The 17,864-nt window shown below is 44.7% G+C and overlaps 1 protein-coding gene across 3 annotated transcripts in view; it reads left to right on the forward strand.

Annotated features, from left to right (window-relative positions):
• FAM185A (family with sequence similarity 185 member A) overlaps nucleotides 1-17,864 on the forward strand; it is an 85,937-nt gene that overhangs the window by 55,383 nt on the left and 12,690 nt on the right. For all 3 annotated transcript variants that reach the window (XM_075926832.1, XM_075926836.1, XM_006137562.4), the window contains one exon: nucleotides 2,565-2,699. In XM_075926832.1, coding sequence (XP_075782947.1) covers nucleotides 2,565-2,699 — 135 coding nt within the window. The remainder of the gene's footprint in view (nucleotides 1-2,564; nucleotides 2,700-17,864) is intronic.

Below are 17,864 nucleotides of genomic sequence, written 5' to 3' on the forward strand. Positions count from 1 at the left end.
CTCCAGGTGTCAGCAGATGTGTTTAACTGGTGGGGCTCATGAATTTATTGCATTTATCCATGCCCTTTTCCCAAGGAAAGAATTACTGTGTTTGGAGGCCCTGACATTAAAATGGCAAAGCAGCAACACAAGGGAGGGCAGAGCCAGAGAGATGAGACATGCCCCAGCATGTGGTCATTTTGTTAAATGAGCTAATTACTCGCCTCGTTTCTGCTTTCTACTTAACTTATCTCAACTTTATGTGTTAAAATATCACCCTTTAAAAGCTGGATTCTCCCCTTTGCCATTTGAAAGAGCATGATGCCAACGGAGGGCGTGGTATAGTAAACACATTCAAGCCTTGCAGGTATATCATGTTCTTCTTCAAGTGGTTGCTCATGGCCATTCGAATTAGGTGTGCGCACTAGCTACTCCATCTCCTGGGGCAGGAAGAACTATGTTCACATTACTACCCACCCAGACATGGAATTACTTCCAGTAACTCACATTCATGTTTAACTGTTGAGACAAGAAAATGTGTTTCATAGGTGTTATAAAGAAATAAATGAATAAACTGATTTTCACAACATACCCTGACATCTGTTCCAGTGAGGGCATAGACAAAACAGGCAAATTCTTTTCTCTGTTACACTAATGTAAATCCAGAATAACTATTCACATCGGTGGAGTAGAACTTGGCCTGTAATGTCAAAATAACGGAGTGTTTGCCAGGATTTATGAGTTAGACCATTGAATCTGACCTAACAGGATCTGAGAATGGAGAAAAAAATGTCTCTATGCCATTTCCCTTATGCCTGTCATAATTTATGACACCAAGTTGATGGTATGTCACTCTGGAATTCCCATACAGAACTGCCTCATTAGTGTAGCTTTCTGACTGCCTTGTGCTGGCCAGATCAGGACTAGAAATAAGCCCTGTATCTGTTTTCATTTTCTTGTACAGGCAGCTTGATGGATATTACTTTGAAGGACTGTTACAGAAATAATATGTCAAAGTACTAGTTATGTTCTGAGTTGGGCCTACTGTACATATAGCTATATAAAAATGAAAACTTTTGAAAAATGAAGCGGGAATCAAGTTGAAAATGAAACATTTATACAGAATGTGTTTGAAGGTTTTTTGGGTTTTGTTTTCATGCACCTAGCAAAGCTACTGAAAATCTTTAATCTTATTATTCCAAGTGGCTACGTCTACACTGGCCCCTTTTCCGGAAGGGGCATGTTAATTTCAGAGATCGCAGTAGGGAAATCCGCGGGGGATTTAAATATCCCCCGCGGCATTTAAATAAAAATGTCCGCCGTTTTTTTCCGGCTTTTAGAAAAGCCGGAAAAGAGCGTCTACACTGGCCCCGATCCTCCGGAAAAAAAGAATAAGATCCTCCGGAAAAGGGCTTTTTTTCCGGAGGATCGGGGCCAGTGTAGACGCTCTTTTCCGGCTTTTCTAAAAGCCGGAAAAAAGTGGCAGACATTTTTATTTAAATGCCGCGGGGAATATTTAAATCCCCCGCGGATTTCCCTATTGCGATCTCTGAAATTAACATGCCCCTTCCGGAAAAGGGGCCAGTGTAGACGTAGCCAATTTGTCTAAGACCGGCAAATGGGTGGCCTCACTATTAGCTTCAACTCTACAGTAGGTCCACATTTAGGGTACGTCTACACTACATGGCTCCCCCCTGTAGATTTGTTTATTTGGCAAAGCGAAATGAAGCCGCGATTTAAATAATTGCGGCTTCATTTAAATTTAAATGGCTGCCGCACTCTGCCAATCAGCTGTTTGTCGGCAGATCGGGGCAGTCTGGACGCTCCCCTGTCGACCTTAAAGCCCTTTGTCGACCTCCCCGGTAAACCTCATCCCACGAGTCATAAGGGGGAGGTTGACAAAGAGCTTTCAGGTCGGCGCAGGAGCGTTCAGACTGCCCCGATCTGCCGAAAAACAGCTGATCAGCAGAGCGCGGCAGCCATTTAAATTTAAATGAAGCCGCGATTATTTAAATCGCGGCTTCATTTCCCTCTGCCGATCAGCCTAATCTACATGGCTCCATCGACGGAGCCATGTAGTTTAGACACACCCTTAGAGACAACACTTCAGGATTGTTGTTCCAATAGAGGCCAGACTTCTAGTTTTAATCTCAAGGCCATGGTAGTGCAGATTAATGAAACTGTTGTTAATTTGCTAACAGATCATCTGTACAATGTAATTGACAATAACCATGGAGTAGACAGTAATCTATTCTGCAATCTAGAATCAATTGTGGGGCTTCAACTCCTCAATGGATGTGAAGTGCTAGCTTTTAGGGGAAGACATCTCAGAAGACAGATACTTGCATTAACAATGTATACAGCTGCACAGTCTTCTGTTTGCAGTAAATGAAAGAACATGTGACCCCAAGAGTACTTTTTATCCTGGAGGTAAGAAAAGAAGCCAGCAGCTGAAAGTTCTTGAACAAAAATAGGCCTCCCTTCCATCTTATCTTAGAAAAGGGTAGAATAGTGGGACTCTCATCCTGTTTGCATATTTTGCTTTGGATATTAACATTCATGTCTTTCATTTTAATTTATAACAGGTTCCATTACAGTCAAGGTACCTGCCTCTCTCAAAGCTTATTTACAATTATCTGGAAGCAAGGTCGATGTGAGCCCAGAGATCCAGTTACAGGAAACCCAATGTGCCCATAAAGAGGGTCACATAACTATTACTGGTAAGGCTGGCTATTTTGTTTTTAATAAATCTGTCTGTGCTAAATAAAATATAGATACGTTTGATTATAGTTTTATTGCTGTTGGCTTCTTTCTGGTCTATTTCAACTTCAAATGGTGCTTATGCCAACGGCCTCCACATCTGTTATTACTTTTTTTATTTTATACCTTTGTAAATGACATATGAATAGTGATCAGCTGTTTCACTAATGAGAGTTGTAGAGCCAAATTCATACCCAGCATAACTTCATTGACTTCTATGGAGCTACACTGGACAAGAATGTGGCCTACTGATTTTTAAAGAAACAGAATGTTGTTATCTTAGACAGCTGAATAGAATTAAATATATAACCAGCAAATATGTATTAAAATATAACAAAAGAATCCTTACAAATGTGTTCTGAGTACATCTGATAATCAAGGTAAAAGGGGGCAAGCAGCATACTGTAGAAAAAAAAAATGTTGTTTATATTATAGCCGATACAGGTAGTGCTGCCTCTTAATTAAATTTGCCCTACACTTTGCATTGTAAGATCCTGTTTTTGGTTGTTTATAACTTTGTCATACTTCAACATGAAATTTTACCCTGAAATTTTCCATGCAAGGTGTTTGTCTTGTGCTAATTTTTGTTGTTGTTTTTGAAATAGCTAAAACAGTTCAGCCATTTTTAGGAATGAGATTAGGAAAAATATGTTGTTCTGCTTATGTTAATGTTCTTTATTAATATCCAGCACCTCCCATTTTGTTGAGATCGTGTAGTGCCTCCATTCTTTGGACCAGGAACTTGAAATTTGGCGGAAGGGTGCCTTTTTATTGTCCCCATGACTGTCCAATTTATCAAAGTGTTAAGCCTTTGAAAGATCAGTTTGCACTTGCTAATAGAGACTTGCTAGAGTTTCGCAGCTAAAGAGTCCCATCTACACTGGGCATGGTCCATGCTCTCTCAGCTTGCACCATCCCCACAGAGCAACTGAGCCTGCTCTGTCACAGCTGCATCAATGCAGCAAGCAGCCTGGGGTGCTATCGTGACAGGTATACAAACTGAGAAGAAGAAATCTGTTTCTTCTGGGCTCTCTGCTGGGGCCCAGCTAGTAAGAAAGGAAAGGATGGAGCAGACACCATGGAATGCAGAGGGGTGAAAAAAGGATGTTGCCGTAGCCAAAAGGAACAGAACCGGAGTGTGTAAGAGCTGGGGGTAGTGAGAGATACGAACAGAAAGGGACAGTGTCAGGAACCAGGGAGCAAGGCTATATATTGAAGGGTGGATAGGACTGGGGTAGAGGGGAGGGCTGAGGGAGTTGATAGGAGCAGAGGACACAGAGATAGGCTAGGAGCACAAAGAAGCATCTGCAATCACTATCGCACATTTCCACACTGAACCTAAGAGCCCTGAGTGTCTGTGTTCCTCTACCATCAAGATATAGCTGTGAAATCCACTGGCAAAGCACGTGTCTCATCCCTACTCTTGTGACTGGTCCATTGTAGGCTGTGTCCAGACTCAGGGGGTTTTTCGAAAAAAGTAGTCTTTTTTTCGAAAAAACATCACCTGCGTCTAGACTGCAGCCGCGTTCTTTCGAAATTAAATCGAAAGAACGCGGCTTTTCTTTCAACGGTAGTAAACCTCATTTCACGAGGAAGAACGCCTTTTTTCGAAAGTGCCAACAGGGCTTTTTAGAAAGAGAGCATCCAGACTCACTTGTTGCTTTCTTTCGAAAAAGCAGCTTGCTTTTTCAAAAGTACTGCTTGCAGTCTAGACGCTCTTTTTCGAAAGAGGCTTGCAGTCTAGACATAGCCGTAGAGGATAACAGTGCACCATTGCTAACAGTCACTCCATTTAGTATAGGTCTGTGTCGTGGAACTGAAGTTCCTAACCCCATTGATGAGCCATGATGGCATTTTCAGTTTTTATTAAAACATAAGCGCGCGCGCAAGTAAGTGCAATCTTAATTAGACTACCTTATGCATATCCATCATGATGCTGTATTTAATTACATGATCGCTACATACTATTTTCCCCTGTCTCGTTCAGTGCAGTGTGTAATAATATATATAGGATATGAAATTTTATTTTTTTTAAAGTAACATTAAAGGGCCTCAGTGTGATATGGCCCCTAATAGCAGACTTGCGTCTCCAGTGAGGTTCTCTGCTGAGAGTAGCTCCATCAATGGAAAGTGCCTTACAGTGAATGAAGAGCTACGATTGACCAGTGCTTTGGATCCCTAAAAAAATCCTCCATACCCTTGCACTGTAAAATGTACATGTGAGCTGAGTGACCCCCTTTCTGCCTTGGGGGTTGATCCTTCTGATAGCTAGAGCCAGGCCCAGGGGTGTTTTTTTGTTTACTTTAGGGGGAGGTGGTCAGCATTTATTTTTAACATTCTGTGATTTTTGTGGAGGAGGGATGGGACAGAAACAGAAATGACCCCCAGCCCTACCATTCTGCATACAGACAGTTCAGCAATTTAGACTAAAACTGAGTCTTAATTAGCCAGCCTTCAAACATACGCTCCCCAAAGCCACTGAAGTTAATGAGAGTTCCATGTTGAAGGCATTTGGCTAATTGTTTTCACTTCCTTAAAGAGCCCATGGCATTCCCATAAAGTACCCAATGAGACAATGACTGTGGATATGAAATTCAGTAAGGGATTTTGGGATCTGTTTAGGAGACCCGTTGGAGGGGCATGAAGGACCAGGTGTCTCCCCAGCAGCCAACCTGGGTGAGGAGAGGAAGGGAAGGCCAAGAGCCAGAAGTGAAGGAATGGGGCCAGAGTTTCTTCCAGCCACGCAGCCTGGAACACTATCTGGGGCAGTGGAGCAGCTGACTGGGAGAGCATTGTCTGCCCCACGCCCAGCTTTTAGGGACAGCAGCTCGTGAGCTGGAGTCTCCCTGTGCTCTTCAGCTTGTTCAGTCATCTCCTGTCCCTAGACACTGAGCATGGGTAGGGAGGGGACTGCCATTGCCACTCCTCCTCAGCCAGACTTCAGGCGCTTTCAGCTTCTGGGGACAGGAGCCGACTCTGAGGCTATGTCTAGACTACACTGAAGTTTCAAAAGAGGATATGCATGCGGAATTTGCATATCTTCTTCTGATCTCACTTTTGAAAGCAGAGCTTTCGAAAGTATAATTAGTCGTGACGTCATTTTTTCGGCAACCCCCCCTTTTTCGAAAAGCTGCTCTTTCTCAAAAAATGAGGTTTAAGCGGCTTTTCGAAAAAGGGCGGGTTGCTGAAAAAGCATGTCCCGACTACTTTCACTTTCAAAAGCTCTGCTTTCGAAAGTGAGATCCTCTGAGTGTGCCGGAGGGCCTGGGGGCATTATGGATCACTTGGCCACTGTCCCCAGAAGCTGATCCTGGACAGGGGGCTGCCTGCTGCCACAGTAGCCTGGCAGTCTCCAAGTCAGCCCAGATGCTGCAGAAGGAGGGATCTAGGGCAGCAAGAAGTCAACACTTTCCCTCCCCCCTCCCCCGACAAGTAACGTAGCGTGGGGAGGGGCTGAGGAGAGCATGGGGTAGGGGGCGTCCTGGGCTGGAGGTAGGGTGGGAAAGAGGCACAGGGAGAGATCATGTAATCTCCCCTTGAGTTTGTGTCCTCCTGTATGGGGGGGCACCACTTGTGTGTTGCTTTATTTCTCTCCGTGTCACCTCTAAATAATTTAAATATTGACTATTAACGTCAATAATCCTAATGTACATCTTTTAGAGGAAAAACTGTTCATGTTTACAGGTAGGGTGGCCATCTCAACCTTATATTAACTGTACATTATAACTGTATTTAGTACCTAATGTCCCATATTCTAGAAACAAATCAATATACTGACCGGTAATTGGTCAGATGTGTATTCATGTAGTTTATGACTTCATAGTCTGAATAGAACACTTTGGGGAGCTGTCCTTTAAGTATAAACTTTGTCCTAATCTGTATATTTTTACAGTTTTCCTTTATTTCCTGGAAATGTAGGCTGACTTCTTTTCTTTTCCTGCCTTCAACTAATTTAACAGTGTCTTGTATAGGTTAAACTTGTAATAGAAAATATTACTTTTCCAGTAAGATCATCTTCTGATACAAGTAGACTCTGAAATAATTTAATAAATTTAACAGATAGCCTACACGGTGAAAAATGTTCTTCCCCATAGAGACAGCGTGGCAGTAATTTCACTTAAGTTTCAGCTGCAGAACATATAAAACAGATGAAAAAACCCCCCTGTGTTTGCCAAACCAAAAAAACCCAAAAAACCCCACATCACAAGGGAAAACCAATTTAGCGTTTTAAGTCTCTCTAAGCCAAGAGGTTACTACAGAAATAGTTAACTCTTCAGAAGCTGTCTGGTTTCCGGATGGCTAATGCTGGACTTGACTGGTTTCAGTGGATTTTACATATGTCTTGGGAGTGCTATTGTGAGTGGTCAATGAGGAGTTCCTCCAAAGGAGAATTAGGGTAGAATTCTTCCATTAAGTGAGTTCTGATCCAGTCCATTTCTAGCTATAGGAAACCCTCGCCAAACCCCAGGGCTTGGTGTTACATAGGAAACTCGTCTTCTCTCTGCTACTAATTACAACATTGGTCAAGGCAGTAGCAAGACTGTGAGCTCATTGGTGGAGCACATCCAGGGGAGTTAGGAGGCAACCAAAGAATGGAGCAGCATTTGACTGTAGTGCGAAGAAAAGCAGGAAATAGTTGAGGTGGGTAGTAGGGGGAGGGTGTTAGCAGGAGAGGTGATGAGAGAGAGAGAAGTGGGAAGGCCTTTGTTCTCTCAGGAGATGGAGGATCAGTTCAGAGAACTTGGGGCATATGCTGCAGGAGGGAGGGAAATGTGAAATGAGAGTGTACTCTTGAGTGCTTCAGTGTAATTAACAAGGATGAGCTCTCAGTTCTCTATGGAGTCAGTAGACACTCTAAAGGAAACTATATAGAAATCTATAAATAGTTTTAAGAGTTGGTTTGCAAACTCTGTGACCCCATTTCTTTTTTAGCATTGTGAGGCTGCATAACTAGAAAGTGCTGGTATAACTCCATTCCTGGTACTGACCATGCTAGGAAGAAACTCCTAGCTTTTTCTTTGGCAATAAGGAAGAAATGCTTGTGACTTAACCCTTTGTCCATGACCACTCACTCAAGATCAGGAGTAGCGTAGCTGCCATAGAAGGTCTCTGCAAACTGTAAGCTCTGTGTGTGAAACTACATGGGCAATGCAGAGGGCACTGGACAGACAGTAAGGACCACATAATTGAAGTGAAGGATGACTGGCAGAATTCTGGGGATGGCCTGATTGGACAAGAGCTTACTTGCTCTTACCTGCTAGGAGGTAATGGAAAGGCAAATGAAGAATGTTCATGTAGAAACCTTAGAGCAGTGTTTCCCAGTTGGTGCTCCGCAGAATCCCAAGCGAAAGTAGGGGTTCTGCGAGGAGCCGCCACTTCCCCGCCCCCTCTGAAAGAGAGAGTGCCGGCTAGCCAGCTTCTTAAAGAAGCAGCACACTTGTTTCCCCTTCCTCTCTGGTGACACAGAGGCGTAGCAAGGTGGGGGCTGAGGGGTACAGTTGCTCCCAGCTGGCACACTAGGGGGGTGCTGAACAGGGGTGACCCCATGTGACCCACAGCAGGGAGAGAAGCACTTCCCCTTCCCAAAGAAGCCGGTGTGCGCTGCCTGAACAGCTGGGGCTGTGGCACCCTGTAATTTAGTTCCGCGGCCTTTCTGCGCAGTGGCGGGGTGGTCAGGAGACCCGGGTCTGCGCAGCTCCGACTGTGCATGCAGTGCTCTTTGCCCTGGAACACCCCTCACCCTCTCTGCCCTGGGACACCCCACACCGCAGGACGGCATCGTGGAAGTAAGTTGCTGGAGTGCAACAGCCCCTGCTATTCAGGCAGCATGCATGCCAGCTGTTTGGGGAGGGGGAAGTGCAGTCGCACTTCCTGGAACCCAGAGGTGCTGCAGGATTGCCAGGTACTGGTCCCAGCTACCCCTGTCCAGACCTCCCACGAGTACCCTGTCTCCTGTCCCCTGCCCCCACCAGCACTGTCCCCAGCACTCAGCAACACCGTCCCCAGCCCCAGCACCCTGCCACCCACCCCAGCACCCCCAGCACCCTGTCCCCAGCACCCAGCAGCACCCTATCCGCAGCCCCAGTACCCTGCCACCCATCCTAGCACCCAGCAGCACCCTGTTCCTTGTACCTGCACCCACCCCACTGCCCAGCAGGACCATGTCCCTGACCCCAGCATCCTGCCCCATCACCCTGCCACTTGTGCCAGCATCCTGCCACCCAGCAGCACCCTCTCCCTGATCCCAGCACCCACATGCATTCTGTCCCCAACCCCACCAGCACAGTTGGGAACACATTAGTGAGGCTTGGGGGTTTTGGAGGGGTTTTTTTGCATCTCACTTGTGTGGCCCCAACTGACTTTTCTGTGGGTCAGTGATCCTTGACTCAAAACAGGTTCCCCGCCCCTCTCATAAATAAAGAGAATGCTAAAACTTTTTGAGTTTGACATAATATTTTATTTCAAAATGAAACCGGGCCAAATCCCCATCTCACTGCAGCATCATAACACTCCTGCACCACCTGATCCCAAATCTGAGCCTTTCCGACACTGGAACCCCCTAAGCCTCTTACATCCCCAAACTCCTGCATCCCCACATCCTCAGTGTTCTGCCACAACACTCCTGCACCATCCACACATCATAAATCTGTGTCCTGAACCCATCATATTCACAACCTCCTTGCCCTGAGCTCCTCACATATCCAACACAAACTCCTGCACCCTCACATCCACAAGCCTGTGACTTGCTCAGCACCCCAACCCTCCACCTGAGCCCAACACTCCCCAGCCTAGAGCCCCCTCCCTGAGCCTGCATCCCCTTCTCCTGCATCCAAATTCCCTCCCAGAGCTTGCACTTCTCACCCCTTCCCACACCCAAATCCCTCATTCCCATCCCAGAGCCTGCACCTCCTGTCTCAACCCAGTGAGAGTGCATAAGGGTTGGGGATAGCAAGTGATGGAGAGGAGGGGAACAGAGAGGATGGGGCCTCCAAGGGATCGGGTCTTGGGGAAGGAATGTGATTTTCATTTGTGGGTTCCCCTCCTTTTTTCTGTTTTCTTTTTTTTTATTTTGTTTGACAAACCTAGAGGTTCCTTGAAATTCTGAAAAGTTGAAAAGGGTTCCCTGGCCAAATAAATTTAGGAAACACTGCATTAGAGAGCAAGCCAGAACACAGCCAATGACAGGTTCCCCCGCACTTGCATTGCCTGTTCATGTGCCAGAGAACATAGGCTCACTGCGAATAGAAGCTAGTTGTTGTGAAGAGATCTTCAAAGGGAAAGGGAGCTGGTCTCAGGGAACTGGCAGTCAGCACAGCTATTTCCCAGCACCCCAGCCATGAATTTTCTTTTGCTTATCTGGTCAGTTTTAGTGAAATAATCTATTATCATTAAGTGGTTTCTGCAGCCTTTCTCACCTAACTCCATTTAGGGTCTTCACTCAAACGTAAGGATCTTGGGAATTGAAAATAGCTCTTTTTAATCCCTGTTTTGTGTTTTCAACTTGCCCATCATTGCAATAACTAGTAAATGGTTAGGAAATAACCTTAAGTTTATGTCCTTCGGCAAGGATACACCTTTAAGAGTTAGTAAGGAAGCATCATCTCTTTCACCAGCAGTGTATTTGGGAAAGTGAAAATAGTCAGTTTCCTATACATCAGCAAAGAAAAACAGTCACTATGCTTTTGACTGGGAGAGTAAAAGAAGCAAACTAGACAATAAACCTGTTGCAAGCAAAAATCCCAGGGACTGAAGTTTCCAAGGCACAGAAACAAGAAACTAACCAGGCATTCTGTATTCTATTTCCCAGCAGATCTAGGCAGATATTGCACATGAGCAATGAAGACAGCCTGAGTAAATTGCATGCTTGGCAGCTTAGTTTGGAATCATCAGAGAAAGCAATTTATAGCATTGTTTATGGAGTCTTAATAAAACCAGGGTGCCTTGTTTTAATCTCAAATAAAAAAAAGACTTATCTTTTGAGAAGCATCCTGCTCACCCATCCCACAAAGCTGGAAAAACAATCCATTTTCTGGAATGTCAGAGTTATTGCTCATGCCCAAGGGAAGTGAGCAAAATATTGGGGAATAATGAGAACTGTGCAGACTTCTATAAAATCATTGAGCATATGGCTCTCACTTCATTCTCCAAATTGAATTATATGGTATTTCAGCTGGTGTGTATTAGATGCTTTTAACCTTATACGTAATTTTGGAGTCAACATTGACCCTTCTTTTGGTGATGTTTTGGGGGTTGCCTTTCTTATTGTTAGAGAAATAGGGCAATGCATCATTCCGAGTCCCCAGGGCCACTCTGATGTGGTGGTGAGGTTTTATAGGGAGAGAAATAAGTAGGGTAACTTTTATTAATTTATTTTTTTAAAGAACTCCAAGGAAAAGTCAGTGGAGAAAGAAGTAGGGATGTTAGCAACTAGTCAGCTATCCAAGAAGCAAATGCTTATTGGATAGTCAAGAAGCGACTCAACTAGTCACTTCCCCCTGCTTGCTGCCTCTGTCAAAGAGAGGCAGAAAGTGAGGTGGGGCGGGGGGGGGGGGGCGGCGGACCAGGAGCCTGTGCTGGGGGGATCCGGCTTTAAGCCAGTTCCCCATAGCACTGTCTCTGCGGGGAGCAGAGGAGGCAGAGGCACAGCGGGGAAATGGCATGAGCGGGGGCTGCTGTACTCAGTATTAGCTGGGACTGAGAAGTTCCAGCTAGCGCTGATCACTGTTCCTCTGTATTTTAAATGTAGTAAGAGCCCAGCTGGCACGTAGAATCATAGAATCTTAGGGCTGGAAGAGACCTCAGGGGGTCATTGAGTCCAACCCCCTACCCAAAGCAGGACCAACCTTAACTAAATCATCCCAGGCAGGACTTTGTCAAGCCAGGACTTAAAAATATCTAGGGATGGGAGATTCCACCACCTCCCTAAGGTAATCCATTCCAATACTTCACTACCCTCCTAGTGAAGTAGTTTTGCCTAATATCCAACCTAGACCTCCCCCACTGTAACTTGAGACCATTGCTCCTTGTTCTGCCATCTGTTACTCCAGAGAACAGCCTTTCTCCATCCTATTTGGAACCTCCCTTCAGGAGGTTGAAGGCTGCTATCAAATCCCCCCTCACTCTTCTCTTCCGCAGACTAAATAAGCCCAATCCCTCAGTCTCTCCTCATAGGTCATGCGCTCCAGTCCCATAATCATTTTGGTTTCCCTCTGCTGGACCCTCTCCAGTGCGACCACATCCTTTCTATAGTGAGGGGGCCCAGAACTGGACACAATACTCTAGATGTGGCCTCACCAGAGCCGAATAAAGGGGAATTATCACTTCCCTAGATCTGCTGGCAATGCTCCTCCTAATGCACCCTAATATGCCATTAGCTTTCTTGGCTACAAGGGCACACTGTTGACTCATATCCAGCTTCTCATCCTCTGTAATCCCCAGGTCCTTTTCTGCCGAACTGCTACTTAGCCAGGTGGTCCCTAGCTTGTAGTAATACTTGGGATTCTTCCGTCCCAAGTGCAGGACTCTGCACTTGTCCTTGTTGAACCTCATTAGATTTCTTTTGGCCCAATCCTCCAATTTGTCTAGGTCACTATGAAGTCTATCCTTACTCTCCAATATATCTACCTCTCCCCCTAGCTTTGTGTTGTTTGCAAACTTGCTGAGGGTGCAATCCATCCCCTCATCCAGGTCATTAGTAAAGTTATTGAACAAAACTGGCCCTAGAACCGATCCTTGGGGCATTCCGCTTGAAACCAACTGCCAACCAGACACTGAGCTGTTGATCACACTACCTGTTGGGCCCAACTGTAGCCAGCCCTCTATCCACCTTACAGTCCATTTTATTCAATTCATACTTCCTTAACTTGCTGGCAAAAATATTGTGGCAGCCCATATCAAAAGCTTTGCTAAAGTCAAGGTATATCACATCCACTGACTTCCCTGTGTCCACAGAGCCAGTTACCTCATCATAGAAGCTAATCAGATCGGTCAGGCACGACTTGCCTTTGGTGAATCCATGTTGACTATTTCTGATCACTTTCCCCTCTTCCAAGTGCTTCAAAATGCATTCCTTATGGATCCCCTCCATGATTTTTCTGAGGACTGAGCTAAGGTTTATAGTTCCCTGGATTTTCCCTTTTTTAAAGATGGGCACTACAGATGCCTTTTTCCAGTCATCCCAGACCTCTCCAGATCTCCACAAGTTTTGAAAGATAATGGCCAAAGGCTCTGCAATGACATTTGCCAACTCCCTCTGTTCCTTGGATGTATTAAATCTGGACCCATGGATTTGTGTGTCTAGCTTTTTAAATAGTTCTTAACCTGTTCTTTCTCCACGGAGGGCTGCCCATCTCCTTCCCGTATTGTATTGTAAGGACAGAGGCAAAAAAAGCATTGAGTACTTCAGCTTTTCCCACATCATCTGTCTCTAGGTTACCTCCCTCATCTACTAAGGGCCCCACAACCTCCCTGATCACTCTCTCAAGAAAGTCCTCATGAGCCAGGACTGCTCATTTCCAGCTGGAGGGGACTCCTGGAGCTACCCTCACTACGGCTCTTCACAGTGGCACTTATCAATTAATCACATTGTTGATACAATATGATTAGCCAGATAATCACATTTTAACATCCCTAGAAAGAAGTGAGCAGACTTCCATCCCTTGTGGCCTTTAGTCCGACACCAAAGATTATGGTTCTGAAGACTGTAGGGGAAGCCACTCCTAAGACTTTCCCATCTGCTGAATGTCAGTGGGAAACACCTCACCCTTCCACTAACAGATATTAAGTCCTGCCTCACAGGAGGTCACTTTACCTTGCAAACATCATTGAAAGAGATGGCCAATAACTCCCAACATCCTTCAGTATCTTGGATCTTTCCTAGCCAAGTTTCAGACTGCCTCTTGGTGCAGAGACGGGCTTGGTGGCTTTTAGAGCCTCCTTACTATTGGCCACATGTAGTGATGAACACTCCAGGATAATACTGCTTGATATGTCATATTGGCATGGTTGACCATGAGGTCAACTCATCTTTAAGAGACATGCAAGGATCAAAGCCATCTGAGTTTCCCAACTCTTCTCTTTCCAGTGGTCCCAGAGAATCAGGGCTCAGCTTAGGGGACTTTCTCTTCTAGGATCTGTCATTGCTCATTGCCACTTCTCCCTAACACCTTGAAAGCAATTGAAAACCGTTGGCTGCCTTTCAAGTTTGAGCCCTGGTCCCAACAAAGTAGATTATCACAAACGTTCTCTAAATTCTCAAGGCACTTCTTCAAGAATTTCCTTCTTTCCTAGAAACAAATGCTGCTAAACTTCTGTCACCCAAACAGAGTGAGAAGAGACCTTATTAACAATTTCACAGTATCCGTATGTACAACTTGGTGAAGCTTTGCTCCTTTAAGCAAGACGCTACAAGAAATCTGCAAAAGATTATATTCCTTAGAGTCAGAAAGTTAAGCCAGTTTTTTGCTAACATGTTAGATCAGCTTGTGTCCAACAGATTGATTTTTGATTGGTCTCATCTTCCATTTTACTCAAGAAAGTCATAACTTTTTGAGACTGGTCAAGGTTCATTGTAACTAGAGTTGCAATCAACCTTTGGTCAAGAACTTGTCACAAGGTGAGAATAAAAAGCTATTTTTAGTGAATGGCCATGGCATTTCTCCATCTATTCCTGCCTTAACAGAGAGCAATCCAAGGTCTGAATCTGGTTGCAAAGAATGATTTTCTAATTTTTCACATCATCGTGTGAAAGAAGTTTGGGTTGGGTGACTGTATTTTCTTAACTGAAAACTGGACGCTAGGCCTGAGCCATCTCCCCACATCCTGCTTGGTGTCACCAATGGCCCTAGTCCTACGTGGCATCTTGACCTGCAGGCCAAGCCCTGCCATGGATGGCCATCCATTTGAGCTGCCTAGTGTCTGGGCTGTCAGACTGAGCCATCTGGTGTCACCGCTTGCCTGAGCACCTGGCGTAGCTGCTTACCCCTCAACGTTCCTCCACGCCCCTTAAGAGAGTGTGCCCCATATTTGTCAGCATTTGTCCTTTTTCCTCTTGCCAGTGCTTGACAAAAATTAACAGGATAAATGGCAAGTTCTGTCAAAAATGCCATGACCCCCCACAAAAAGCTTAAAAAGGGTACTGTTCTGGCCAACATGGGTTGAATGGTTACCCAAGATTTGTGTTTTGTAATGTGAAACACAGCTCTCATTCTTATCCATAGCGTGTAGATCCATACAGATGATTTCTCTATAGATCTGTAGGTTTAGAGTGGCTATTCTTCTGTTAATTCACATTAAAAGACCTAAGAAACTTCTGTGTCTTGTAACTTAGCAAGGGATCATTTTAGCTTTGCTATGCTCCGGGAAGGCTTGTGCACACTTGCTTTTGTCTAGAGAAGTTATCTTGACTATCAAAACATGTGGAAAGATTCTTTTTTCTGTGTGTTAAGTTGAAAGGGATGACAAATGGTTAGATGCCATATGTTTGGTGCATAACCCTGACAGCGTGAATGGTGTGCTTTGAAGTTAAAGCCTTGTCCACACTCACAAAAATCTAAATGGCTTTTACTGTCATATTTTAAGCAGGTTAGCAAAGCAGTCTACAAAACAGAGCACAGGACAGGCACTGAGATGTGTTAAGAAAAAAATGTGTTCAAGAACTATTCTGGCAAAATTCCAGCCCAGTCATAAAATGATAATAGCTTAGTTGGAAAGTTTTTATTTGCATTAAAATATGTGACGCTACTGCGTGTGATTTTAAACTGCTAACGGGGCCCGACTTGGAAATCTATTCCCCCTAGATCTCTTGGTGCCATGTCCCAGTGGAATGGAACTTTAGATACAGGACTCCAGGAAGTTGGTCTTATGTTCCTCACTAGTGTGGCCAAGGCAAACTTCCAAAGGAAAGAAAAGGGAATCAGTCATATTTATTAATGCACTAGAAACTGAGCCCAGACAACTTTAGAACTTTGAAGCATCTCAGATGCTTTTTCTGTTTGTTTTGTTAAAAGATTTTCACCAGTTCTGTAGCAATAATTTAATAAGAGGTAAATGATGCATGAAATCTCATCAGCACATATGCTGTGATGCTTGGTGGAGTCTATGAAAACACACCAAAGAGATTCACACTTGGCATAAAAAGTTGTTATGTCCAGGCACCTTCAACTCCCACTTCCATGGTTTGGCATATATTTCTATGCCCCACCTATTTGTTCTGACTTCTCCTCTCATAATTTAGAAAAGTGGCCATATTCTAGATACCATACCACTCTGCTAAGGGAAGAGCTGAAAATTGTTTTCCTTTATTTTTTGTCAGCTCATTTTTTTTGACAGTTGGAGTTTATTTATGTTTAAAATTCAGTCCAATTTCATGTTTTAAGGGCTGTCTCTACTTAGAAGCCAAATTCTCTTTTTATTTCTATCTTTATTTCCCTACACAGAGCTTTGGCAAATGAAAAGTAAGAGGGATTCAGATAAGATTTCTGAGGAAACTTAAAACTTCAACAGTGACAAATATTCTGCACAGCCCATCCATCTATCTTACGTTGTCATGAACTCCACTTTTTATTTTTACATGTTTTTTTCAAAGACAGTCATTCGGGGTATATGGACAGATGGAGTTGAGAAATCTGGGTTTTGACCCAAATTGAGGAGGGGGACCAATAGGAGCACAGCTTCAATGGGACTCTCATCACCATGGGGATTGAGAAATAAACACGGGGACCTCTAAATGGAGGTCCCAAAAGTGCTTAGGAAACTGTCATCCCTGCCTGCTCTGTGGGAGATTTGGGTAAACAAACTGCCCTCTCTGTTGGTTTAAAATAGTTTCTCAGCCCTCTTGTCCAGACTGTCATAGTGGCAACTACTTATTGACACCGTAGAACTGCAGAAGTAGAGGCAGCTTCTGCTCAAGAAGAAGACTGAGGTTCTAGGGATGAAAACCGGCCAACAGAAGTACTAATGGGGTTTTGTCTTAGACTTCAGTGGGGCCAGGTTTTCATGTTCTGTGTGTTGCAGGTTTGAACTAAAGTGCATTTGCCAGTTGTTCTAGGGTGTTTCTTCAGTATATGCCCCATGCTATGCTAGGCACAGTGCTAAACTTACAAATTAGACACTTATCTAAGCAGTAAGGTCATCAGAAAATTAAAATAGCAGGATATTTAGAAAAGAGTTCAGAATGAAAGCTGATCTTGTGACTAACACAGGACTGGGACTCTAGAAATCTGAGTTTAATTCCTAGATATGCCACAGATTATGTGCAAACCCCTGAGCAAATCACTTAATTTCTCTGAGCTAGATTCAAAAAGAAATGTAGGTGCCAATAAAATCACTGACATTCACAAAGACTGAGTCGCCTAGGGGGAGAGATGGCTACCTAAGAATGGGATTAATAAAAGCCAGCAAGGGAAGTAGCTCCTTGCCAAAACTAACCAATGGGAAATGCCTAGTTGAGGATAGTGTTCTAAACTAGGGATGTAAACGAGTAGTTGACTATACAATTAAATGATACGCCTAGGCTTATCGGTTAAACTTCTCGACTACTCACATTTCCCCCTTTGCTGTCTCTGTATCAGAGGCAGCAAGGGGGTAGCAGGATCTGGTGCTGGGGGGAGCCAGCTTAAAAGCTGGTCCCCCCCCAACACCAGCTCTGTGGTGCTACCTTCCCCTCCCTTCCCCTTGCGTGCTGCTGCCTTCCTCAGAGGCAGCAACATCAGAGGGGAGGAGCAGGGGAGGCTGCTGCAAAGCAGCCTCCGCCCACAGCGAACCCAGGCTCACTGCAGACAGAGGCTGCTCCATAGAATGCAGACCAGCCTCTGTCCATGGCGGGCCAAGGCTACCTGCAGGCAGAGGCTGCTTTGTGGCAGCAGTCTCTGTCCTCAGGGGATCTGAGCTCCCCCCAGATAGAGGCTGCTATGCAACTATTCAATTACCGGACATCTAAAATCCCTATTCTAAACCCTGGTCCTCTCCCAGAAATAGACACCTCCTTGCAGCCTGTCTGCTTGGGATTTTCAGCTGAAACCCCTCTTTTGGATTTGGTGCCCACACGGTTTTAGCAAAAACCCACAGGGCGAGGAAGTGAGAGTGCTTCCTTGTTACATCTGGCACAGTGATAGGAGTGTTCACTT

This window comes from Pelodiscus sinensis, chromosome 1 (assembly GCF_049634645.1).
Source record: "Pelodiscus sinensis isolate JC-2024 chromosome 1, ASM4963464v1, whole genome shotgun sequence".
Taxonomy (NCBI): Eukaryota; Metazoa; Chordata; order Testudines; family Trionychidae; genus Pelodiscus; species Pelodiscus sinensis.